At 42.0% G+C, this 24,578-nt stretch overlaps 2 protein-coding genes across 8 annotated transcripts in view; one reads left to right on the top strand and one right to left on the bottom strand.

Annotated features, from left to right (window-relative positions):
- Positions 1 to 17,577, bottom strand: part of KIF15 (kinesin family member 15) — a 77,516-nt gene extending 59,939 nt beyond the window's left edge. For 4 of the 6 annotated variants that reach the window (XR_009609600.3, XR_009609601.3, XM_060630776.3 and 1 more), the window contains exons 1-5: positions 17,460 to 17,565; positions 8,949 to 8,991; positions 8,024 to 8,207; positions 5,683 to 5,759; positions 675 to 712 (exon numbers count right to left, since the gene is read on the bottom strand). Coding sequence is in view for 4 of the 6 variants with exons in the window: in XM_060630776.3 (XP_060486759.2) it covers positions 675 to 712; positions 5,683 to 5,759; positions 8,024 to 8,207; positions 8,949 to 8,991; positions 17,460 to 17,478 (361 nt within the window). In the remaining 2 variants the exon portion in view is untranslated. Of the gene's footprint in view, positions 1 to 674; positions 713 to 4,865; positions 5,005 to 5,682; positions 5,763 to 8,023; positions 8,208 to 8,948; positions 8,992 to 17,459 lie in introns of those variants that run through there. The other 2 variants (XM_060630775.3, XM_081792601.1) reach the window with 2 other exon arrangements.
- An 85-nt stretch (positions 17,578 to 17,662) lies between these two features.
- On the top strand, positions 17,663 to 24,578 carry KIAA1143 (KIAA1143 ortholog). 2 transcript variants are annotated; one of them, XM_078443183.2, is made up of 3 exons: positions 17,663 to 17,847; positions 22,714 to 22,858; positions 23,497 to 23,670. In XM_078443183.2, the coding sequence occupies exons 1-3, from the start codon at positions 17,740 to 17,742 to the stop codon at positions 23,622 to 23,624; spliced, it is 381 nt and encodes a 126-aa protein (XP_078299309.1). In that variant the 5' UTR covers positions 17,663 to 17,739; the 3' UTR covers positions 23,625 to 23,670. The 2 variants fall into 2 exon arrangements, with proteins under 2 accessions (XP_078299309.1, XP_060486781.1); XM_060630798.3 differs by having other exon boundaries at positions 17,664 to 17,847; positions 23,541 to 24,578.

Raw genomic sequence — 24,578 nt, 5'->3', positions numbered from 1 at the left:
TCCACTCCTAGAGATGTACCCAACAGAAATGTACTTGAAAAGACACATACAAGATAAAGTGGCATAGCAGCAGTATTCATATGGTCTAAAACCGGAGACAATCCAAATGTCTATCAACAGTAAAATGGAAAATGTGGCATATTCATACAATAACACATTATACAGGAACGGGATACAGCAATGGAACAAACTAGCACTACATGCAACAACATGAGTGACTCTTAGAAACTTAATGCTGAGAGGGAGAAGCCAGACACAAAAGAGTGCATACAGTACTCTCATCTGTAGATGTTTAAAAACAAGCAAAACTAGTGATGATAGAAGTCAGAGTTATAGATACTTCAGGGGAAGGGGGTAAAGTAGTGACTGATTAGGAATCTTGGTCTGGGTGGTAATTTTACAGATTTGTAAGTATATAAAAAGTCATTAAACCCAATTCAAAAACTGTTTATTAAGCACCTACTCTGTGCTAAGCACAGACGGAACACAGCTGCAAACATGGACTTTGTTATCATGGAGCTCCCAATTTGACATAAGCCTGGGAAATATCTGTAATTTTATGAGGTCAACATAGTATATAGAAAGTATGACTTCCCCCAAAATGTACTTGGTGCCTAGGTGCTGTCATTGCAGAGTAGATTAAGCCAGCAAATAATAAATTTTAATTCACTTACCCATCATTGTAAATGTTTTCCCTGAGCCAGTCTGTCCACTGTAAAAACAAATGTTTTATATGTTATTTTTACACACAAAACTTAAAAGACTACCCTCCTACTTTAATAAGGTCTACTAACAGATAAATTTTCTCCACAAACATTGGGTGACTGGGTGGCTCAGTTGATTGAGCGTCTGACTCTTGATTTCGGCTCAGGTCATGATCTCATGGTTTGCAGGATACAGCTCCGCATGGGGCTCTGCCCTGACATTGTGAAGACTGCTTGGGATTCTCCCTCTCTGCCCTTCTCCCATGCGTGTGCACGCATGCTCTCTCTCTCTCTCTCTCTCTCTCTCTCTCTTTCAAAATAAATAAATAAACATAAAAAAAATTTTCCCCACAAAGATCTTATTTTCCTTCTTTTTTAAAATTATATTAGGTAGAGACACTTGGCTGGCTCAGTCAGTAGAGCATGCAACTCTTGATGTCAGGGTAGTTAAGTTTAAGCCCCACATTAGGTGCTGAGCTTACTTTTTAAAAAAAATATATTAGGTAAAAAGTGAATGATTCATTTTTTTTCTCTCCTATTCTACCACCAAGAGCTAGACTGTTAATTTTCTGGTAATTCTTCAGGATTATACAAACATAGCCATCAGAGTTTTTGTTTAAAAAAAAAATTTTTTTTAAGGGAGCTAGAACGCAGGAACTGGGGACAGGGGCAGAGGGAGAGAGAAAGAGAATCTTAAGCAGGCTGCATGCTCAGCAAGGTGCCCGACACAGGGCTCAAACCCATGACCCTGGGATCATGAGCTGAGCCAAAGTCAAGAGTCAGACACTTAACAGACTGAGCCACGTAGGTGCCCCTCATTTACTTTTTATTTACAAAACTGAAATACTGCTCTGTGATCTGTTCTGTCCTTTAATTTTATCTCAGATATTTTTCTATGTAGTAAATAGAGATCTACTTCATTATTTTTAATACCTACATTGTATTCCATGAATGTATCATTTATTTAACCAGAACCAACTGGAATTTTGTTTTCAACTTTTTCTGTTCTAACAATTTAGCAATTCCTTTCCTAAATTATGCCTTTAAAGATACTTAAATGTCTTCATTTAAAAACAAAGCAATTTCAAAAACCCTTACGGTACAGGCCTGATTTTTGCGCATAGCATCATGTCTCCTCCGTTACCCCAAGAAACAAGAGTAACAAAAACTAAAACTAAAAACGTTTATGTGAAAGATAGATGTCGATCAGGATGTCAAATGTCTTTAGTTTGGATTCACAGCCCAAATATTAAAGAAAAAATCTGAATTGACTTTTTGGTTAAATGGCCCCAAAAGATTAAAAAAAAGAAAAAACAGGGGGATCTGGGTGGCTCAGTCAGTTAAGCATCCAACTTTCACTCATTTCTCTCCAAGTGTTTCTCATTTCTACCTTCTTCTACCAAAAGAAATTTTGGTTAAATTATTAATGAATATGCCACAAATTAAACATAATTAGTATAACTGTAAGGTATTTAAAGATACCAGTTCTAAAGATAACACAGTCTCTGGCAATTGTGGCTCTATTTCCAATTCATTGTTTAACTTTACCACTCAAAATACTCTGTGGGGAAAAAAAAATCTTTCTTCTCTTAAGACAAATGAGAAAATAGGCCTCTGCCTTACTGCTCAAGAGAAAACACTCAGCTCTCCTGAACACAGCTGAAAAGTAAGCATGAAAAGCAAAGGCAAACTTTCAAGTTGGTATATATGTGCATATGAGCCTAAAGTTCATACTTCTTAATGTGTTTTTTATTTTCTTGTGTTTTGAGACAATTATAAACCAAGGGCACATGCACAAAAAGCATTAGCTGCCCAAATATATTTTAAAAAATTTTTTAACGTTTATTTATTTTTGAGAAAGAGTGTAGGTGGGGCAGGGGCACGGGCAGACAGAAAGGGAGACGCAGAATCCGAAGCAGTCTCCAGGCTCTCAGCTGTCAGCACAGAGCCCGACATGGGGGCTCGAACCCACAAACCGCGAGACCATGACCTGAGCTGAAGTTGGACGCTCAACCGAGCCATCCAGCCGCCCCTCAAATGTATCAAATAATTCACTACATTCTATTAAAAAGCTCTAGTTCTAAATACACTTTGAAAGTCTACTGCTAAAAAAAATAATAATAATACACTACAAATATATGCCCATTAATCTATATATCCTGTAAATCTGAAATGATACTAAAATTCACTTTGTACAAATGCCAAGGTGACAATGCCTTCTGGACTCCATCTCACATTCCACATTAAATCTATAGCAATATTTTAAGGCTGCCAAAATTTAGAAAGTTGAGGATCATGACTCACTTTAAATATACATATAGAAAACAATTTGGCAAGTTTCTCATAAGGTTGATCATAGACTTGCCATATGACCCAGCAATTGCATGCCTAGGTATTTACTCAAATGATTTGAAAACTTATGTTCACACAAAAACCAACATTCAAACGTTTGTAGCAATATATTCATAATCACTAAAAACTGGAAGCATCTAAGATATCCCGTCACGGGGAAATGGATAAACAAATGATGATAAATCCATACAGTGAAAAAAACTACTGAGAAAGAAAAAAAAGTTATTTATGCCTGCAACAACACAGGCAAATCCTATAGGCATTTTTAATAAAAGAAGGAAGCCAGATCCAAAAGGCTACATATTGTGTGGTTCCATTCATATGACACTCTGGAAAAGGCAGAACTATAGGAACAGAAAATGTATTCGTGTACCCTGGATGTCAGGGGTTGAGGGAAGGGGGAGTGGCTGACTACAAGGGGGACAAACGGGAAACTTTTAAGGTGAAGAAACGGTCCTTTTCAAAAAAAAAATGGGGGGAGGGGGCACCTGGGTGGCTCAGTCAGTTGGGCATCCGACTTCAGCTCAGGTCATGATCTTGCAGTCCATGGGTTCAATCCCCACATCAAGCTCTGTGATGACAGCTCAGAGCCTGGAGCCTGCTTCAGATTCTGTATCTCCCTCTCTCTCCCTCTCTCTCCCTCTCTCTCTCTGTCCCTTCCCCACTCATGCTTTGTTACTCTCTGTCTCTCAAAAATGAATAAATGTTTAAAAAAAATTTTTTTTAATTTTTTTAATGTTTATTTTTGAGAGAGAGACAGACAGACAGAGAGATGTGGTTGTAAAGGGGAGGGGCAGAGAGAGAGGGAGACACAGAATCTGAAGGAGGCTGCAGGCTCTGAGCTGTCAGTACAGAGCCTGACGCGAGGCTTGAACCCATGAACTGTGAGATCACCACGAGATCATGACATGAGCTGAAGTCGGACGCTTAACCGACTGAGCCACCCAGACATCCCAGAAACAGTCATTTTCAGTGCCGGGGTAGTAAATAGATGGCTCTCTACATTTATCAAAACACGATACAGCTGTATTATCACAAAGGGTGAACTTTAAAGCATGCAAACTAAAAAACAAGCAAAACACATCAACTAGGATGTCAGCGGTCCCAGAATGGAATGCACATAACTACATCACAAGTGTGTGACATTACACCAAAGGCAGTGGGCAGCAAAGGAGCTGACCTAGGTAACTTTAGAAAAGGAGGTTTTGACTGGAAATTATTAAGGCTTTAAAAAAAAAAAAAAAAAAAAAGAGGGGTGCCTGAGTGGCTCAGTCGGTCAAGCATCCGACTCGTGGTTTTGGCTCAGATCATGATCTCGTAGTTCGTGAGTTCGAGCCCCACGTCAGGCTCCGCACTGACAGCACGGAGCCTGCCTGGGATTCTCTCTCTCCCTCTCTCTCTGCCCCTCCTCTGATCTGTCTCTCAAAATAAATAAACTTAAAAAAAAATTTTTTTTTTTTTAAAAAGAAAATGAACTGTACATAAACATTGTACTGTGTAAATTTGTTTCTCACAGGGATACAGGATAACAATTCTGAAAGTACTTTACATGTATACTGGGGCTGAACGAATCAGTAAAGGGATGATAGAAAGTGGCAGCCAGGTTTCTCAATGCCAGCAAGGGAAGTTACAGATAAACAAAGAAGGAAGGTTAGAATGAACCCATATGGATTCTAACCTCCTGGATTAGAGTCAGAGACATAAGCATGAACTCATGTTTAACTTAATGTATATATATGCAAACGGATAGATACAGATACAATTACAGGTATGTCCACATACACGACTAAGTATGTATACATATATTACCTAGCTGTCTACTGAGAAGGCCTAGAAGCAATGACACTCCAGTAGCAACAAACACACCTAGTGCCCACATCCTGGTTTCTGAATACCATTCTCCAATAAAAGGAACCAGGGCTCCTTGTCGAAATGGCTGATTCTAGCCCTAGGACAGGGAAAACACAGATGAGCCAGGAACAGCTTGTGTTGTCATAAAGGAAGTGCTCAAGCAAAAGGACACAGAAACCAGCCTCAAACAGCTCCCAATGGCCAATCTAGGACAATATGAGCAACATGATAAAAATAAGGTATTGGATTATAACCCAAAGTATAATTTAAAAAATGGGGGAGAAGAGACAAATCTTCCTCAGAAAAGAATTTCAAATAATATAAATACTCTTTTCTCCATAAGGTAGCGTTTAATTCCCCCCACCCTCATTATCCAGGTGAGTCCAATCTAATCACATGAATTAGAGAACCTGTCCCAGCTGTAGTCAGAGGGACATGTGACTAAGGAAGCAGAGTTGGAAGGTTGCATGTTGCTGGCTTTGAAAATAAAGGGGCCTGGAGCCAAGTAATATGAGTGGCCTCTAAAAGCTGGAAGAGGCAAGGAAATGAATGGAATTCTCCCTAGAGCCTCCAGAAAGGAACACAGCCCTGGACACTTATTTATTTTAGTGAGACAGCAAGACTCATGTCAGACTTCGGACTTACAGGACTGAAAGACAATACATTTGTGTTGTTTCAAGCCACTAAGTTTGTGGTAATTCACGGTGTGGCCATAAGAGATGAACAGAAGCACTCACGACTGCACCCTTGTGTAAGGACAGAGTCGGCAACTTACTATGCAAAGATGGTGCCGTTATACCCGCTCATGCAAGACTCCACAATGCCCTTGGCCACAGTCGAGAACACGGACTCCTACAAATGTAAGCACCAAATATGTTAACATTTCATAAAAATGAACCACATTCCTAAATTACATTCTAAAATATAACAATAAAAACAGTGTGCTTAGACTTTACAACACTTGTGATAAAATAAAAATTGTATCCAGTATTGAAAAAAAGCTAAAACATCTAAGATGATAAAACGTTAAACATAATTATGTCTACTAACCCCCTATACAACGCTAGATTTAAAACTAACATCTAGAATCCATACAGAATTTTGTCGGCACATTACGTACAAATATTATATGGGTATTAGCATCAGATACATGGCCCTATGTGTTCTTCAGTGCTTTTCCCACAAGTTTGTACTAAATAATCAATACCTGATTTTTTGCTTTCATTTTTACACACATAAGTAGATGCAATCTTATCAACAGTGCAAGAATTCTTAAACCTGCACTAATACAGTAGCCATGAGCCACATGTAACTATTGAGCACCTGAAACATGGCTACTCCAACTTGAGATTTATTATAAGTATAAAATATACACCAGGTTTAGAAGACTGAGCATGAATAAAAAGAATGGAAAATACCTCATTAATAATTTGCTTTATATTGATAACATGTTGAAAAGATATTTTGGATATACTGGGTTAAATAAAATATAGGATTAAAATTAAGTCTGGAGCACCTGGGCGGCTCAGCCAGTTAAGCATCCAACTCCTAATTTCAGCTCAGGTCATGATCCCACAGTTGTGAGATCGAGCCCTGCATCAGGCTCCATGCTGGGCACAGAGCCTGCTTAAGATTCTCTCTCTCCCCCAGTCCCTCCAAAAGGAAGGAAGGAAGGAGGGAGGAAAGGACAGAGGGAGGGAGGGAGGAAGGAAGGAAGGAAGGGTGAGTCTGCCTGTTTTTTTACTTTTTTTCAACATGACTACTAGAAAATTTAAAATTATATAGGTGGATAACTATATATTTCCATTGACCAGCCATGTTCTAGATGAAAAAAAATCAAAGGATCCAAATGTCTCACTAAAAACATCCATGTGTATAAAGGAATAATCAAGATCTGTGATGTCTAATACACTAGTCATTAGCCATATGTGGCTATTTAAATTCAAATTAATTAAAATTAAACTTAAAAGTCAAGTCCTTAGACGCACTAGCCACATTTCAAGTGCTCAACAGCCACATGCACTAGCATATCTGAGAAAATAAATTTTTAAAAGTTTTTTATTTTTTTAAGTTTATTTACTTATTTTGAGAGAGAGAGAGAAGGAGAGAGAGAATCCCAAGCAGGTTCTGCACTGTCAGCACGGAGCCCCATGAAGGGCTCGAACTCACCAACTGTGAGATCATGACCTGAACCCAAATCAAGAGCTAGATGCCTAAGCCACTGAGCCACCGGTCGCCCCCTAAATTTTAAATTTTATTCAATCTTAATACATTCAAACTTAAATAGCCACATATGGCTAGGGGCTACTGTAACGGACAGTGCAGATATAGAACATTTCCCTCATTACAGAAAGTTCTAATGGATGGTGCTGACTAGATCTTAACTAAACTGTCCTGAATTAGAAAACCAGTTACTGACATCACAGTAATCTTAAACCTGTTGTTACTCTCTGCTATGGACTGAACGTGTCTTCCCCAAAGTTCCTGTGTTGAAACCCTAATCCCCAGCGCCATGGTATTTGGACTTGGGGCTTTGGGGAGGTAATCAGACCATGAGGGTGGAGCACTAGTGAGGCGAGTAGTACCCTTCTAAGAAGAGACACGAGAGAACTGCTTTCTCTCTCTCCACAGTGAAAAGGCAGGTGTCTAAAAGCCAGCAAGCAGGTCCTTACCAGACACTAGATCTCCTGGCCTGGATCTTAGAATTCCCATCCCCAGAACAGTGAGAAATAAATGTTTGCTGTTTAAGCCCCCCTGTTTTTGAGATTTCTGTTACAGCGGCCACAACTAAGATACTCTCCCTAAACTAGGAAGCTGAACCAAACTTATTATCAATCACCCAACTGGCTCTGAAAAATACACCTCCACTAACCCCCATCACTGGATGGTGAGAGAAAAGTAAAGCAGGCTGATCATTCTGGTACAAAGTTTGATGAAGGAAAAAAAAACCTAATAAAATTAAATTCAAAATATTTTAAAATCGATGACATCTAAAATATTTAATGTTTGAGCTTCCTTATCTGAGATCTATCAAACTAAAGAGACCAGAAATGAAATCCTCGCAAATCATAGAATCTTATCCAAAAGGAAAGTGAAGTTTCCAAAATTATCATTACCTGAGTGGTGTGGATGTCTGCAACATGATCAAATGTGAAGGTCTTGGGCTCAGGGTTGGAGTGCAGCCGGAGAGTGGTAGAGGAGAGCACAGACAAACATAAGTTTTGCTCTCCATCAGCTGATCCAGAACCTTCTGCAGGTGGACGAATTCGCACAAAAACTTTGATGGCATCACCTTCATTACTAAAGACAAGAAATGTACCAGCCTAAGTTTACTGGAGAAAACTAAAAAAGGATCTGAGTCCCATACTGCCTGTAATGTTTCCATACTGAGATTCCCCAACAAAGCCCCCAACCTACTCACTTACATTCACCTCTTCTAGAAGTGTCGCACGTGACTCACACCCTTTACTGATTTGCTTCACGATACTCATCATCACAAGCTTTTACGTGAAATCAACTCAAAGGAAGTTGATTCCACGGAGCTCTAAGCATTGCTTGTCTCTGATTTCCCTCTTAACAGCCATAATAAAATAGTCACCCCAAGGGAGAATTATGTTACTGATTCCATCTTTTAGCCTGGAAGGTAAGAGGATGGGGGGAGAGTTGGGGAAGAAGTGTGATGTTTCCAGATTTCCAGGTAGCTAAGAACTGAGCTTTATGCTGAAACAAGTATCCCTTACTTTGTTAAACGTTCTAAGAATACTACATCCGCATGGGTGGGGTACCCGAGTGCCTGATTGTTGATTTCGGCTCAGGTTATGATCTCACAGTTCGTGGGATGGAGCCCCACATCAGGCTCCTCACTGACAGCACAGAGCCTGCTTGGGATTCTCTCTCTCCCTCTGCCCCTCTCTCTCTCTTTCTCCCCTCCCCTTCTCACATGCTCCCCCCCACCGTCTCTCAAAAATAAAAAAATAAACTTAAAAAAAATATATTACATCCCTAATTCTTTTGGTCTCAGTGACAATATTTTTTTCTTACCTTGGTTGGTTAGACTGACAGTTTGTCACATTGCGTAACTCAGCTAGAAAAACAGACAAGAAGTTATTACAGGCATTTAAAATTGCAATATAGGGGCACCTGGGTGGCTCAGTTGTTTGGGTGATGGACTCTCGATTTTGGCTCAGGTCATGATCCCAGGGTCATAGGATCGAGCCCTGCGTGGGGCTTGGCACTGAGCATGGACCCTGTTTGGAATTCTCTCTCTCTGTTCACATTCCCTGCCCCCACTCACGTTCTCTCTCCCAAAATAAATAAATAGACTTTAAAAAATTGCAATGTAAAATCCCATCCTTTTAAAAAAACATTTATTTGGGGGGGGGGGGGTGCACATGAGTGGGGGAGGTGCAAAGAAAGAGGGAGAGAGAATCCCAAGCAGGCTCTGTGCTGTCAGCACAGGGCTCGAACTTACGAACCCCGAAATCATGACCTGAGCTGAAATCAAGAATTGGCCACTTAAAGGGCACGTGGGTAGCTCAGTCGGTTAAGCGTCCGACTTCGGCTCAGGTCATGATCTCTCGGTCTGTGCGTTTGAGCCCCTTATCGGGCTCTGCGCTGACAAGCTCAGAGACTGGAGCTGCTTCAGATTCTGTGTCTCCCTCTCTCTCTTCCCCTCCCCCACTCACACTGTCTCTCTTTCTTTCTCTCTCAAAAATAAACATTAAAAATTAAAAAAAAAAAAAAAAAAAAGAACTGGCTGCTTAACCAACTGAGCCACCCAGGTGCCCCTAAAAATCCAATTCTTATCTACCCTACTCTTCTATTGCTAACACTCCTCAGTCTCCTTGGCTCCCTGACCTTTTGACAGTGAGGCATTCTAGGGCTTAGGTCTCGATCTTCCTTCTCTTCTTTCCACATCCACTCCATTGGTGAGGACATCCAGGCTCATCGTTCTAAATGCTAAGTATGTGTTGATGAGTCCCAAATGTAAACCTTCTCCCTGGACCACTCTTTTGAGCAACAGACTCTTGCATCCAACTGCCAACCTGACATCTCCAGCTGGAGGCCCAGTTGGCAACGTCTCAAATTTAAAATGTCCAAAACTGAATTTCTGATCACCCCACCCCTACCCCAAACATGCTTCTCCACCTTGATTAATGACAACTCCATCTTTCAGTTGCTCAGGCCGAAAACCTTGGAGTTATCCCTCACCCCTTTCTTTCTCACGCTTCATATCCAACCTGTTAGCCAATCTTTGGCTCTACCTTCAAAATCCATCAAGAATCCTACAACTTCTGGTTAAATCCACTGCTATGACCACCATGACAGCAACATCACCTATTTGAGCTATTACAACAGTGTCTCTGTTTTTCTTTCTCTCACTCTCTCGTTCCCCCAATTACCACCTATTTTCAATCTAGCAGGCAGAATTATTCTGCCAAAAAAGAAGCCAGAGATCAACTTCCAGCATGACTGCAAGAGGAACTATACTGACCCACTGTCCAGTGAAACTGGTAAAATAAAAAAATAAAAGCCACTTAAAGCCTCTAGAAACAGCCATAAAGGCAAACAGCAAATGAAAAAACATCTAGTCAAGATCACTGGAAATTTCACAAGAGAAGTGAGTGTCTATTGAACCAAGATGGCTCCCTCCCTCCCAGCTCAACGAGTTGGGAGTCGCCACTCCAGACTTTGCAGCTGAGAACACAGGGATCCTCCTCCCCCCACTCAGTTCCTACTTGGAGGGCTTTCTTCCCAGGAGCAGGTTACCAATTTCTCATCCAGCCTCCAGCCAGCTGCCTAAGTCTAAATCCCAGGTAAGTATGACTGAGAGGTGGGGGTTCCCTTCTTCCACCCAGCCTCCACTTGTGGAACGAGGCTCTACCTTGGACATAGTGTGCTGAGAACACTGGGGCCCTGACGACCCTTATTCTGGCTGGTGAGACAGTGTTTCTCCACTAGGAGAGGCAAGTCAAGAGGACCCCAGGCTGCTGCGGTGGGCACTCACGTGCGCGCACACACACACACACACACACACACACACCCTCCCACTCCCAACAAACACTCAGCAACTAGACCAGAGGTGTCACTCTGAAAGAACACTGTTGTTGTTCTCACCCCCAGCTCCAGAGCCTAGGATGAGAGATTTTGCCTAAGGGGAGAGACAGACCACAAAGAGATAGTTCCAAAGGAGCTGACTTCATTTCCAACAAAGCAAGGAGAAGTTCAAGCCCAATGGCACACTCAAGAACAGTGAAGGTTGTGGGGAGAAGCAATTAGGAGGAGATTCAATATTCAAACAAAACTTGCAGGCCTGTTAATTTGCAGGTGAGGGGCGCCTGGGTGGCTCAGTCGGTTAAGCGTCCGACTTCAGCTCAGGTCACGATCTCGCGGTCCGTGAGTTCGAGCCCCGCGTCGGGCTCTGGGCTGATGGCTCAGAGCCTGGAGCCTGCTTCCCATTCTGTGTCTCCCTCTCTCTCTGCCCCTCCCCCATTCATGCTCTGTCTCTCTCTGTCTCAAAAATAAATAAACGTTAAAAAAAAATTTAAAAAAAAAAAATTGCAGGTGAGAACTGGGACCTAAGACAGCTGGAAGTGGCTTTCCCGGGATGAGAACAAATATCAAACACAGACCTCAGAAACTTTTCCTTCAAAAGGGCAAGAATCTAATTGGACTGATTTATAAGGCAATATTCCAGGCATTGTTGGAAAACAACAGGGCAATCAGCTGGTATTCCTGAAGTTTAAGAGCTACGTGTGGTCAGGGAAAGAGGGAGAGATCCCCACCAAAACCACCAAAAGTCATCAGGGTGACTGTGGGCGTACCCAAAACTGGACTTCTCTGAGGAGCAACATCAAAGGCTTAACGTTGGGAGGGAAACAAATGTCACTAAAGCAATCCAGCCAGTTATTAAACAAACAGGCAAATAACCACCCCCAGAGGGTAGAAAGGCCAGTATCCAAAGTTGCTATAAATTTATTATCTAAGATGTTAAGTATCCAACAACAACAACAACAACAACAAAAAAAAAATGACAAGGCATTCAAAGAAACAGGAAAGGATGACCCATAAACTATGAAAAACAAAAAAGAAAAAGAAGCTGGCAAGAGAAATTGCCTATGACAGCATCTAGATGTTGGGAGACCTCAAAGTCACCATTATAAACATGTTCACGTTACTGAAGAAAATCATAATTAAAGGGTTAAAGGAATGATGACAATGTCCCATCAAATAGAGAATAGCAATAGAAATTATTCTGAAAAACTGAAACTCTGAAGTCCAAAAAGTACAATAACTGAAATAAAAACTCACTAGAAGGGCTCAACAGTATATTGGAACTGGTAGAAGAAAAAATAAGCAAACTCAAAGACAGATCAACAGAGATTATACAAGCCAAAGAACAAACAGATGAAGGAAAGTGAAGCAAGCCTCAGAAAAATGTGGGACACCATTCAGCACACCAACATAGGTGTAATGGGGAGTACCAGAAGGAGAGAAAAGCTAAATAGCAGGGAAAAATTTTCAAAGTATTTTAAAGCCAAAGACTTCTCAAACTCATTGAAAAAACAACATATACCTCCAGGAGGTTCAATGAATTCCAAACAGGATAAACGCAGTGACCCACAAACAGACACATTATCGTAAAAATGGTGAAGGCCAAAGAGAAGGAGAAAATCTTGAAAGCAGCAAGAGAAAAACAACTTGTTACTTACAAGCGAACCCAGTTACATGACCAGCTGACGTCTCAACATAACCGATGGAGGCCAGAAGGCATCTCAGAGAGAATTTGCTGCTAGCAGACCCATGTTTCAAGAGATGGTAAAGGTGGGGCGCCTGGGTGGCTCAGTTGGTTAAGTGTCCCACTCCTGGTTTCAGTTCATGTCATGATCTCACGGTTCTTGGGTCACAGTTCTAAATGCTAAGTGTATGTTGACGAGTCCCAAATTTAAACCTTCTCCCTGGACCACTCTCTTGAGCACCAGATTCTCACATCTAACTGCCTACCTGACATATCCACGTCAATATCAAAAAAAAAAGGGGGTGAGAGGGAATAGAACTACATAGGAGTAAGGTTTATATCATTGGAATTAAGCTAGTATAAACCCAAAGCTAATTCTGATAAAACGTGCATGTTAGGGGCACCTGGGGGGCTCAGTCAAACATCCAACTCTTGATCCTCACTCAGTACTTGATCTCAGGGTGGTGAGTTCAAGGCCTGCATTGGGCTCCACACTGGGCATGAAGCCTACCTTAAATTAATTAGAATGTTAGGATATGCATTTAAACTTTTAAAAAGCTTTTTAACAAAAAGCAGTAAAGGAAGAACAGAGGAACATAAAAGATGTGAGATACGTAGAAAACAAGAAGTAAAATGGCAGATGTAAATCCAACTGTATCAATAACAACATGCCAATGGATTAAATAACCCAATTAAAAGGCAGAGACTGTCAGACTAATGAAAACGTGCTCCAACTATATACTATCTACAGCAAACACACTTTAGATTCAAAGATAAAAATACACTGAAAGTAAAAGAATTAAAAACGGTATCTCACCTAAACCAAAATTGGACAAAACAACAACAAATGTTGAGAAAAAGATAAATGAGATAAAGAGGGACATTTTATGGGGGCAGCAGGGTGGCTCAGTTGGTTAAGCATCTGACTTTTCAGCTCAGGCCATGATCTCGCGGTTCAGGAGTTCCAGCCCCGCGTGGGGCTCTGTGCTGACATCTCAGAGTCTGCAGCCTGCTTCAGATTCTGTCTCCCTCTCTCTCTGCCCCTCCCTGCTCGCACTCTGTCTCTCTCTCAAAAATAAAACATTAAAAAAAAAATTTTAAAGAGGGACATTTTATAATGATACAAAGGTCAACCCCTCAGGATAACACAAACATATATTCACCTAATATCAGATCACCAAAATACACAAAGTGAAAACTGACAGAAGAGTAGGGAGAAATAGAGAATTCAACAATAGCAGCTGGAGATTTCAGTACGCCACTCTGAATAATCAAGAAAAGAGTAGATGTTACTTAGGGCTGGGGGTGGGGGGATAAGGAGGTGGGAAGGGTGAGGACTGAAGGTATGAGATTTCTTTGAGGTGACCAAAATGTCCTAATGGACGATGCTGATAGTTCCACATTATCTGTGAATATACTAAAAACCGTTTTACACTTTATAGGTGTGGATTGTATTGTATCTGACTTACATCTCAAACTGTTAAAAAAAAAAAAAAAGTCAGACATCAGTACTAAATGCAATGAAGGATCTGGTTCTAGAGAAAAACTATGAAAGTAGATTATTGGACAATGGATAAAAGTAAGATACGGACTGTGGATTAGACAAGAGTGCTATATCAATGTAAACTTTCTTGATAACTGCAATGTGATTAGTCAACAGAATATACCTGTTTTTAGAAATCACTCACTGATAAAGTATACATATTTACTCACTGGTAAAGGTATATCATGTCCCCATTTTACTCTCAAATGGCTCATAAAAAATATGTATACATACACACACACACACAATTGGGAGGGTAAGAGAGGAGGGAGAAAGAATGATAAAGCAGATGCGGCAAAATGGAAAGTGGTCACTACGGGTAAAGAATATTATGCAAGATTTCTTTGTACTACTCTCACAATTTTTCCATAAATTGTAGCAAAATTAAAAGTTATTTTTTATTATTTTTTCTTTTTTTTTTTAAAGCTGCTATTCTTGTGGATGTCTTTTCTTTTTTTTTTTTAATGTTTATTTATTTTGAGAGAGAGACAGAGGATGAGTTGGAGAAGAGGAGAGAGAAAGGGAAACACAGAATACGAAGCACACTCCAGGTTCTGAGCTGTCGGCACAGAGCCTGACGGGGGGCTCGAACCCACAAACCATGAGATCATGACCTAAGCCGAAGTCAAACACCTAACTGACAGAGCCACCCAGGCGCCTCTAAAAGTTATTTTTTAGGGGCGCCTGGGTGGCTCCATCAGTTGAGCATCCAACGGGCTCAGGTCATGATCTCACATTTCGTGGGCTTGAGCCCCGTGTCGGGCTCTGTGTTGACAGCTCAGAGCCTGGAAGTTGCTTCAGATTCTGTGTCTCCCTCTCTCTCTGCCCCTCCTCCACTCTCTCTCTCTCTCTCCCTCAAAAATACATACAACGTTAAAAAAAAGTAAAAACAAAAATACAAAACTCTGCAGTGGTTGTCCATCTCAGTCGGAGTATGCAAAGTTCTTAAAACAGCCTACAGGACCGGACATGATCTAGGGCCCCTGCCTCCCCCATCACCACCTCCACAACTCGTTTCCTATTACACTCCTTGCTCCAGTACAACCAAACTAGATTTCTTGTTATTTCTAGAACATGCCACCCTTTGGGACCTTTACACGTGTTGTACCTTCTGCCTGTAACATTTTGGGGGGGATTTACTCAAGTATTGTGCTCTCAAGTATTGACTTTGGGGACTTACTCAAGTATTTAGTCAAGTATGGGTCAAGTATTCCATGACCTTGAATTATGGGAAACACCAGCTTATCTCCATACACACCCACCCAATTATCTATCACTCTAACTCCCCTTCTGGGGCCTGTTTTCCCTCAAGGGACTTACAGTCATCAAAATATATATTAGTTTACTCTCTTTCTCTTCCAAATGAACTGTAAAGCATTATCTAGAGCAGTGCCTGACATACTGTGAACACTCAATAAACTTTGAATAAATAAATACTAGGACATCAGTTAGAAAAAAAAAAAAACACCTTAATTTCTAGTCTTCCTATTCTGCTTATTTCTATTCTTAATTTCTTTTTTTTTTTTTTTTTAATGTTTATTTATTTTTGAGACAGAGAGACAGAGCACGAATGGGGGAGGGGCAGAGAGAGAGGGAGACACAGAATCGGAAGCAGGCTCCAGGCTCTGAGCCATCAGCCCAAAGCCCGATGCGGGGCTCGAACTCACGGACCGCGAGATCGTGACCTGAGCTGAAGTCGGACGCTTAACCGACTGAGCCACCCAGGCGCCCCTATTCTTAATTTCATAGCACAGAAGCTCAAAGTAAATATTCACACAGAACAACTGTTCTGGAAACTACCCTTGGCAGCTATATCCCCTCAAGCAGATGAAGATCTGTGAAGTGGGAAATACACCAGATTGCCCAGTTCCCCACCTGCCCTTCCTTCGCAGCTTCTCCAAGAGTTGGCAGCAAAGAAATAGTCCCTGTGTAGCTTTGGCAAAAGTAACAGTGGTGGGGAGCACTGCCTGAGTTCCCCAAGTCCTGCTCCAGATCTCTGGACTGCTGGGAATGCAAGCAGCACTTGGGATGTCCTCAACCTTGAGGTTGTTAAGAGACTTCAAGGAACATAAGCGTTTCCCATGGAAATCACCATTTTCACACAAGAGAGCTGTGAATACCCTTGTTCCCATCACTTACAGATAGGTCAGAGTCCTTTCATAGACAGTGACACACAGATGTCACTTTCCATTATGTAAACAGATGCTCTAATTTTATCACAGGTTATCAACTCTCTCGTTTGAGTCCAGATTTACAGAATACCATGGTTGTGCAGAACGCACACTCAACATTTCACTCCACAAATGAACCAATGTGCGCGCTAATATTCCCTGCATACTGAAAATGACAAGAGAAACATTTCAGATGGAAAAAGAGAGCACACTGTGATGACCTAAAAAGTTAACGAAAACAACAAATCCATCAGAAACCATTACAACTGACAGCTGCAAGCGTTAATGTTGTTGGAAGTCTCGTCAACGACCACAAATTCAGTTTCTTCAATCTTCTAACATCGGCCTCTCCTCATTACCATTCATACCACTCACCAAGATTCATCGAATTAGCTCAAAATCTAATCCTTAAAGGATTAGGCAATGTAAGACATGGGGCACGTACACGAGAACGCCAAAGGACGATTAGTGAAAACTGGAGGGTTTATCAAAATCGGCAGTGCTCCTCTCCAAAGTTAAAAGGAAGAAACGGAACGGGTCCCCTTGAGAAGAAAAGAGGAATTTGTGATAATAGAAGGACATCCTGTGCTTATCTGAAATTGTACAGCAGGCCCTCCAGAAGGCAAAGACGTGCTTGGAGCATGAAAAGTTCTCCCATTCAGGACAGTCAGTAACGTGGAAACACGTAGAAGGTGGTGAGAGCCAGGGCCGACCTCAGGCAAGGATACTTAGAGACAGCCCCGGTCGGGACACGGGAATAGGGCAGCGACGAAACGACAGAACCGAGAACGGGAAGGAAGAACCAGCAGGTCGCTGGACATCAAGCTCCTGGAGGGCTCTCCGGTTCCCTGCTCAGCCCAAGCGCCTAGAACTGTGCCTGGCTTGTGGCGTGGGCCCAATACACAGAGACAAGGGAAGACAGCTGTTCGAGCCGCGTTTTGACTGCGGGTCCGAGAGAGGTCCCAAACGCCCCGCGACGCTAGGTCCGCTTCTGCCCTTCACGCCCAGCCGGGAACCCTGAGGGCGGCTGGGGCTTGCCGTCCTGCACAGTTGCATTTGGGGGCGGAGACAGGGTCACGAAGCCGGAGCTCCTTACTTACTTTTGCAGCCGGGCGCCATGGCGCCCTCACGCCTCGATCCCAAGACCAATGCAGCGGATACCCCCACCTCCAGCCGCGCAGCGCGCCGGGATTCCGAACGCTCAAGATGGCCGCAAATTTGAATTTGGCGCTCCGGTCGGACGTTGACGCCAGCAAGGGGGCTGCCATGTTGCCCGGCCTCCGGTCAGGGGGCGGGGACTGCGTGACGTCACGAGCAGGCGCCATAACCAACGTACACTCTCAAGCGGGCCCAGGGAACCTGTCTTTTCCCGGGACAGCCATGAGCAAGCGGAACCAGGTTTCGTATGTGCGGCCAGCCGAGCCGGCGTTCCTGGCCCGCTTCAAAGAGAGGGTCGGCTACAAAGAAGGGCCCACCGTGGAGACCAAGGTGAGCCCAGGGCAGTTGCGTTACCGGAGAAACGCTGCCCTCCCGCTACTTCCGGCTTCTGCCTGGACTTGAAGGCCTGCCTGGCAGTGACGGGTCCCTCCCCTCACCTGCGCCCAGCCCCTAATCTGGGTGGGCTTCAGTCCCCAGGCTGGTCCTCTTCAAACTACTACAGCCTCTTATACCCAGGAAGATATTTGTCGTTTTTCGTAGTGCTGTTGTATTCTTGAAAATGACTGGACCCAGGTAAAGCGCCTCGTCCTTGGTAGATGGTTAAGAAAGATCACTTTTCTCTCTCTTACTTGCTTATCCCAAAACCTGTAGTTAGCAGGATGGGTGGTAGCGTAGTCTCGTTTTCCAGATAAAGTTACTGAAGGCCGCTCGATCAAATGACCTGATGTCCTAGACCTGGAGTCTGGATCTTTGGAAGAATGCCCTGGATCTATTGTTATGCTTTATTGTTTAACAACCACACCTCCCTCCTCCTTCTCCCCACTAAAAGTATGTTTAAGAATATTTTGGATCTGGGGCGCCTGGGTGGCGCAGTCGGTTAAGCGTCCGACTTCAGCCAGGTCACGATCTCGCGGTCCGTGAGTTCGAGCCCCGCGTCAGGCTCTGGGCTGATGGCTCGGAGCCTGGAGCCTGTTTCCGATTCTGTGTCTCCCTCTCTCTCTGCCCCTCCCCCATTCATGCTCTGTCTCTCTTGGTCCCAAAAATAAATAAAAAACGTTGAAAAAAAAAAATTTAAGAATATTTTGGATCTAAGTAGAAGAGGAGCTTTAGGAAAGAGCAGTCCCTCTATAGTTTAAGGATAGAGATCAGTGGGAGTCAACTTCTGAGCCCTCCCAGGCTTCAGCCCTAACTGGTTCACGCCAAAACCTGCCCTATCTCTTTCAGTAGGAAGAGACTATTATGCTTAGGGGATGTGTGGAGAAATAAAGAATTTACTTAGCATTCTGTGTCTAGCACTTTCACTAATACCCGCCCCTCAAGTCACTTAAGAGTTTAGTAAAGGAAACAAGATTGACTTGTGTGAAATTCCTCAATCCAATGAGAATATGCTAAGTCCAGGCATTGTGAAAGAAAATGAAAGAACACAGAGATGTATCTCCAAAATACCATATTCTTTTAAAACCTTCTTCGCAAAAAAAAAAAAAAAAAAAGAGGTTAGAGTGGGAGAGAGCCAAAGCATAAGAGACTGTTAAAAACTGAGAATAAACTGAGGGTTGATGGGGGGTGGGAGGGAGGGTAGGGTGGGTGATGGGTATTGAGGAGGGCACCTTTTGGGATGAGCACTGGGTGTTGTATGGAAACCAATTTGACAGTAAATTTCATATATTAAATAAATAAATAAATAAATAAACATTAAAAAAATAATAAAAAATAAAAATAAATTAATTAATTAAAAAAAAAAAAAACCTTCTTCGCTGCTTCGTCTCTGCCTTCACAGGTCACCACCTCTGTGAATCTCTTCAAAGCTCCTACAAATACTTTTCCTCTGTTCACTTTGTCCATATCTGTGATATTCATCTTTTTGCATTGCAACTACTTGCTTTCCTGTGATTGTCACCACTAAATCAAACTCTCTGAGTTAGTATCTTAATCTTTCTGTATTTTCCTAGCACCTGGCACAGTGCCTGGACCAAATAGTAGGTGACCAGTTCTGTTGACTGTGCTTATCATCAGGCAAGGCTTCAAGAGGAAGGGATAACTTAGATTGAATCTTGAGCATGGGTAGGTCAGCAGGTAGAGATGGAAGGAAGGGTGGATAAAGGTGTAAAGATGGTGAGTGAGCGGGGCATCTGGCTGACTCAGTCAGTGGAGCATGCGACTCTTGATCTCAGGGTTGTAGGTTCGAGCCCCATGTTGGGTGTAGAGATGACTTAAAAGTAAAATCTTTAAAAAAAAAAAAAAAGATGGTAAAGCATGGACTGTGTGATTGAGGAACCGGTTGGAGAGAAAGCCATATGGACTATTCACTTGGCAACAAGGAGCCATTTTTGGTTAGAGAGAATTTGATCAGGGAGTGACGGATCCCCAGGACCAAAAACGGTGATGATGACACAAAGGATGAGATTTGAGAAAACAGATATGGATTCATCAATGAGGAGACTATGAAACCTAATTTTATAGTTTGTTTGAAGTCCTTGTGATGATCATGTGTGTGTAGTTAACACCCTGAAGATTCTAGCTGGGAATGCTGTTTTAGGAGAACCTGGGGTGGGGGTGGTACTTTCCAACTCATATCAGTGACTTAAACTTATGCAAGAGACTTTTCCACAGAAAAATACCCCTATGTTTCTGTGTTTGAGAAACCAACTGCACTCTTAATCAGGTTGGCAATATAATCATCAATCTAGTCATCTAGTCAATCTAGTAATCTAGTCAATCTAGTAATCTAGTTAACAAAAAGAAGAGTTTCATGGGAAATCATTATATAGTCAAGTTAAATTACCTTATTCACCTTCTTGAGAGTCAATTCAGGAGTGGCTTTGAACAACCACTGTTTCTTTAACCATTTCTCTTATTTTCCAGCCAGTCGTATAAACAAAAAGAGAAGTCAGAATTAATGATTCTCAGTCTAATAAACACCGGGAATTTTTTTAAAGATTTTATTTCTAAGTAACCTCTGCACCCATTGTGGGACTTGAACTCACAACCTCAAGATTAAGAGTCGCATACTCCACCTATTGAAGCAGCCAGGCACCCCAGGATTTATTTTATTTCACTGTCCCATTTCCTTGGTTAAAAATACTTACTGGGGCTCCTGGGTGGCTCAGTTGGTTAAGCATCTGACTTGGGCTCGGGTCATGATCTCACAGTTCATGAGTTTTGAGCCCCACATCGGGCTCTGTGCTCAGAGCGTGGAGTCTGCTTCGGATTCTATGTCTCCCTCTCTCTCTGTCCCTCCCCTGCTCGTGCTCCGTCTCTCTCTCTCTCTCTCTCAAAAATAAATAAACATTTAAAAATTTTAGTACTAATTACCTACTAGTTTGTGATCATTTATTGGAAACTTTCAGAAAAAAATAATGCAAAACTAATGAATAATCAGTGAACTAACATGGATGTTATTAAAGAGAATGCACTTGTGAAGTGATCGAGCAGATTTGGGATGTAGACAAAATGAGCGAATTTGCCTGTAACTTGCCGGCCAGGGCTTTCAGGTTCATCATTTTTCATCCTATTAGTCATTCATGAATAGATCAACAAATACTTCTTGAGCCCCTGCTGTTTGCCAGGCTCTGAGCCTCTAGAACGTCAAAGGAACTCACCTAGCAGAACCAGATAGAAAAATATTGGCAACTCAGTATGGTACATGTACCCTATGAGCTATGCACAGTGTGAGAAGGAAGACAAGGTGAGATCAGGAAAGTACTTCTAAAGAATCTGAGTCTAGAAGGCAGCTTGAGCAGGTATACATCAGGGGCAGTGGGGCTTTCTAGGCACTAGGAACTGGTGCAGAGATAGGGGAGGCAAAGGAGCTAATATGGTCATGTGTCTGCAGTCCTCCAACCCGGCTGGAGTCCAGAGGCCATGAGTGTGGTGTAGGAGAAAGCTCTGTTTCTAGGCCAGGTGCCGTAGGGCTTTGTTGCCTTGTCTGGGAGACAAGGAAGGCTCTGTGAGAGGTGCAGTAACAAGTTATTTGAATAATGTGCGGTGTATGCACATACCTTTCAACCCAGCAACTCCACTTCCAGGAATTTATCTTACACATGAGTTCACAAAATTGAACAAAAATAAGTGCATAGTAGAAAAAGTAAATAAAAATGTGTGCATAGTGGAAAAAACTAGAAACAACCAAAATTTTTACGTACAGGGTACTGGTCAAATAAACCACGAGATGACCATATGTATAATTAAATACTAGGCAGTGGTTTTTAAAATACAGAATTTCATATTAACAGATAATTCCAAGGTGCTATACAAAGATTATTTTTGAGTAAAAAAGTTGGGGTGCAGGGTGCCTGAGCGGCTCAGTTGGTTAAGCATCCGACTCTTGGTTTCAGTTCAGGTTATGATCTCACAGTTCAGGAGTTCAAGCCCCGAGTCAGGCTCTGCACTGACGGTACAGAGCCGGCTTGGGATTCTCTCTCTCCCTCTCTGCCCCCTACCCCACATGCGCGCGTGCGTGAGCTCTCTCTCCTTCTCTCCCTCTCTCTCTCTCAAATAAGCTTAAAAAAAAGAAGTTGGAGGAGTGGGGCTTTTATGGTAGCTGACATTTTTTGAAAATGAATCAACTGACCCAAGGTTACCGCTTGTAATGTGTATAGTGAGTACATGTTTTCTGTTGGTATTCTCTGTACTTTTATGTTTGGGGAATTTCAGAAAGAAAAGAAATCAAGTCCCATAATATGTACAGTCTTCTTTTTGCATACAGAATGTTTTCCATACTTCCATATTTTTATACACTTAGGAAATGGCTGTAGGATGGAGGAGAGATAATCAGAGGTGGAAGAACACCTTTTACTTGCTGCCTTCTGTACTTCGGCGTTATTTTTTGTCTAACTTTGAGAAGAGATGGAAGTGAAAACAGTTGGTGAAGAGCAGACAGAATTGATGTGGTTCAGCACTGCCCCAAGTCGGCTGGGTGGGCAGTACTTGAAGCAGAGGGCCCCTGACACTGGGAACCGTGAGCTGGGGTCCTGCTGAGATGGAAATTAATCCCTGTGGGCAGGCACTTCAGGGTAACCGGCAGGTGGGTCTCTTCCCTAGTGTGGCAGGGTTAGGCTCTTAAGAGTTACTTGGAAATTCACTGCCAAACACATTTTGTCAATAAAGTTACCCTTCTCCCTTAGCAATCACGGTGTCTCATGGTTGTATTTGGTTCAAGGTCGGACGTCTGCATGTGGTGTTTGTGTTTTCCCCTAGAGAATCCAGCTTCAGCTCCCAGATGAAGATGGTGATCACAGTGACAAAGAAGATGAACAGCCCCAAGTGGTGATTTTAAAAAAGGGAGACCTGTCAGCTGAAGAAGTCATGAAAATTAAAGCAGAAATAAAGGCTGCCAAAGCAGGTATGTCTGGAAGTAATCTGATTTTTTTTTTCTAACAATTTAAGGAGCCTGACATACGAAACTATCTTATGTAATAGTATGGTATGTTTGAAGGAGACGGTCCTAGGTTCAAACTTCAGCTGTAACACTCACCAGATGTGTGATCATGAACAAGTTATTTCACGTCTCAGCCTCAGTTCCCTCATCAGTAAAATGGAGACAATAATGATTGGTACCTACTTTACTGGGTTGTTACAAGGATAAAGTGCAAATTTAAATAAAAACATCCTGTTTAAAAAAAAAAGTGGTTAGGTTTACAAATTAGTCAACAGAGGTGTATTTATTTAATCAGTGCCTGAACTGCGGTATGCTACATGGTATGTTTTTCATTATTCCTAAATATTAATTACATTGCTTTAAGGAAAAATGCTAGAGTTCAAAACAATCACTTTTCAAAACACTTCAAAATACAGCCAGATTATAACTAATTGGGGACTGGCAATGTTATGGAATACTTCACAGGAAGTGAGTTTTTATTAAGTGACTGCCCATCTTGTGGGTATGTAGCTAGAAGCAGTGGAGAAGACCAGATCGAATGGACTCAGGACATCTTTAAATACCATCTGAGATTTTTCTTGCCATTTGACTCTCCAATAAAGGCAAAATGAGAGAAGAAAGTTCTTTAACTTTGTCTTTGCTGCAGATGAAGAGCCAGCTATTGCTGATGGAAGGATCATGTATCGAAAACCAGTCAAGCGTTCCTCAGATGAAAAATATTCAGGTCTAACAGCAAGCTCAAAAAAGAAAAAGGCAAATGAAGGTCAAATAAATAAGCAGGACTCCGTTAAAAAGAACTCACAAAAGCAAATCAAGAACAGTTCCCTCCTTTCTTTTGACAATGAAGATGAAACTGAATAAGTGTAAATATTTTGGACTTGGTCTTCCTTTAGAGTATATGGGGTATTTTTTAAAATGGCATCTTTTTCCTATTTAAAGATAATACAAGTTCATTACAGAAAATTTAGAAAATTCGGAAAAAATGTATGATAAAAACTTTGTTTATCAATACCCCTTTGACATGATGCAAACTCTGTAGATATTACCAACTATTAACATTTTGGAACTTCCATGTGTGGGGCATGTATGTGTGTATGTAAATTATATTTTTTAAACAAAACTGGGATTATGTTGTGCATATTAATCTGTCCTGCATGTTACATGTCATTATGTTTTTCCTGATCAGTAAAATTCAAAAACTTAACATAATTGCTATTGAGAATTTTGTCATCTAATGATTTTGTCATTAAATGACAAAATCTTCAGTATCTTCATGAGCAGAAGCCCACTTCGGATGAGGAAGATGATAATGTGGCTAGTTAAGAATACTTCCCCAGCTCCTGCCAAAGGTAGCCGTATAACAGCCCCGGCAATTTTAGAGATAGAAGTGGGTCTTGTACAATTGAGGACCTAATACAAGTGATCTTGATACAAGTGAGGATCTAATATATAACATGGTAACTACAGTTGATAACAGTATAAAAGCAGGGAGAGGCACTTGGGTGGCTCATTCAGTTAAGCGTCCAACTTTGGCTCAGGTCATGATCTCACGGCTCATGAGTTTGAGCCCCGCCTCAGGCTCTTGGCTGTCAGCACAGAGCCTGCTTTGGATCCTCTGTCCCCGTCTCTCTCTGCTCCTCCCCAGCTCATGCTCTCTCTCGCTCTCTCTCTCTCTCTCTCTCTC

The sequence above is a fragment of the Panthera onca genome, chromosome A2, assembly GCF_046562875.1.
Source record: "Panthera onca isolate mPanOnc1 chromosome A2, mPanOnc1 haplotype 2, whole genome shotgun sequence".
NCBI classification, from domain to species: domain Eukaryota; kingdom Metazoa; phylum Chordata; class Mammalia; order Carnivora; family Felidae; genus Panthera; species Panthera onca.
The sequence above is the reverse complement of the archived record's forward strand: the minus strand, read 5'-3'. Positions and strand labels throughout refer to the sequence as shown.

What these genes read in the sequence shown, in the direction of transcription:
- KIAA1143 (XM_060630798.3), top strand. Translation starts at nt 17,740, where the DNA reads ATGAGCAAGCGGAACCAGGTTTCGTATGTGCGGCCAGCCGAGCCGGCG. An exon ending in GGCCCACCGTGGAGACCAAG is followed by an intron (nt 17,848 to 22,713) that starts GTGAGCCCAGGG and finishes GTTTTCCCCTAG; the next exon opens with AGAATCCAGCTTCAGCTCCC. An exon ending in AATAAAGGCTGCCAAAGCAG is followed by an intron (nt 22,859 to 23,540) that starts GTATGTCTGGAA and finishes TCTTTGCTGCAG; the next exon opens with ATGAAGAGCCAGCTATTGCT.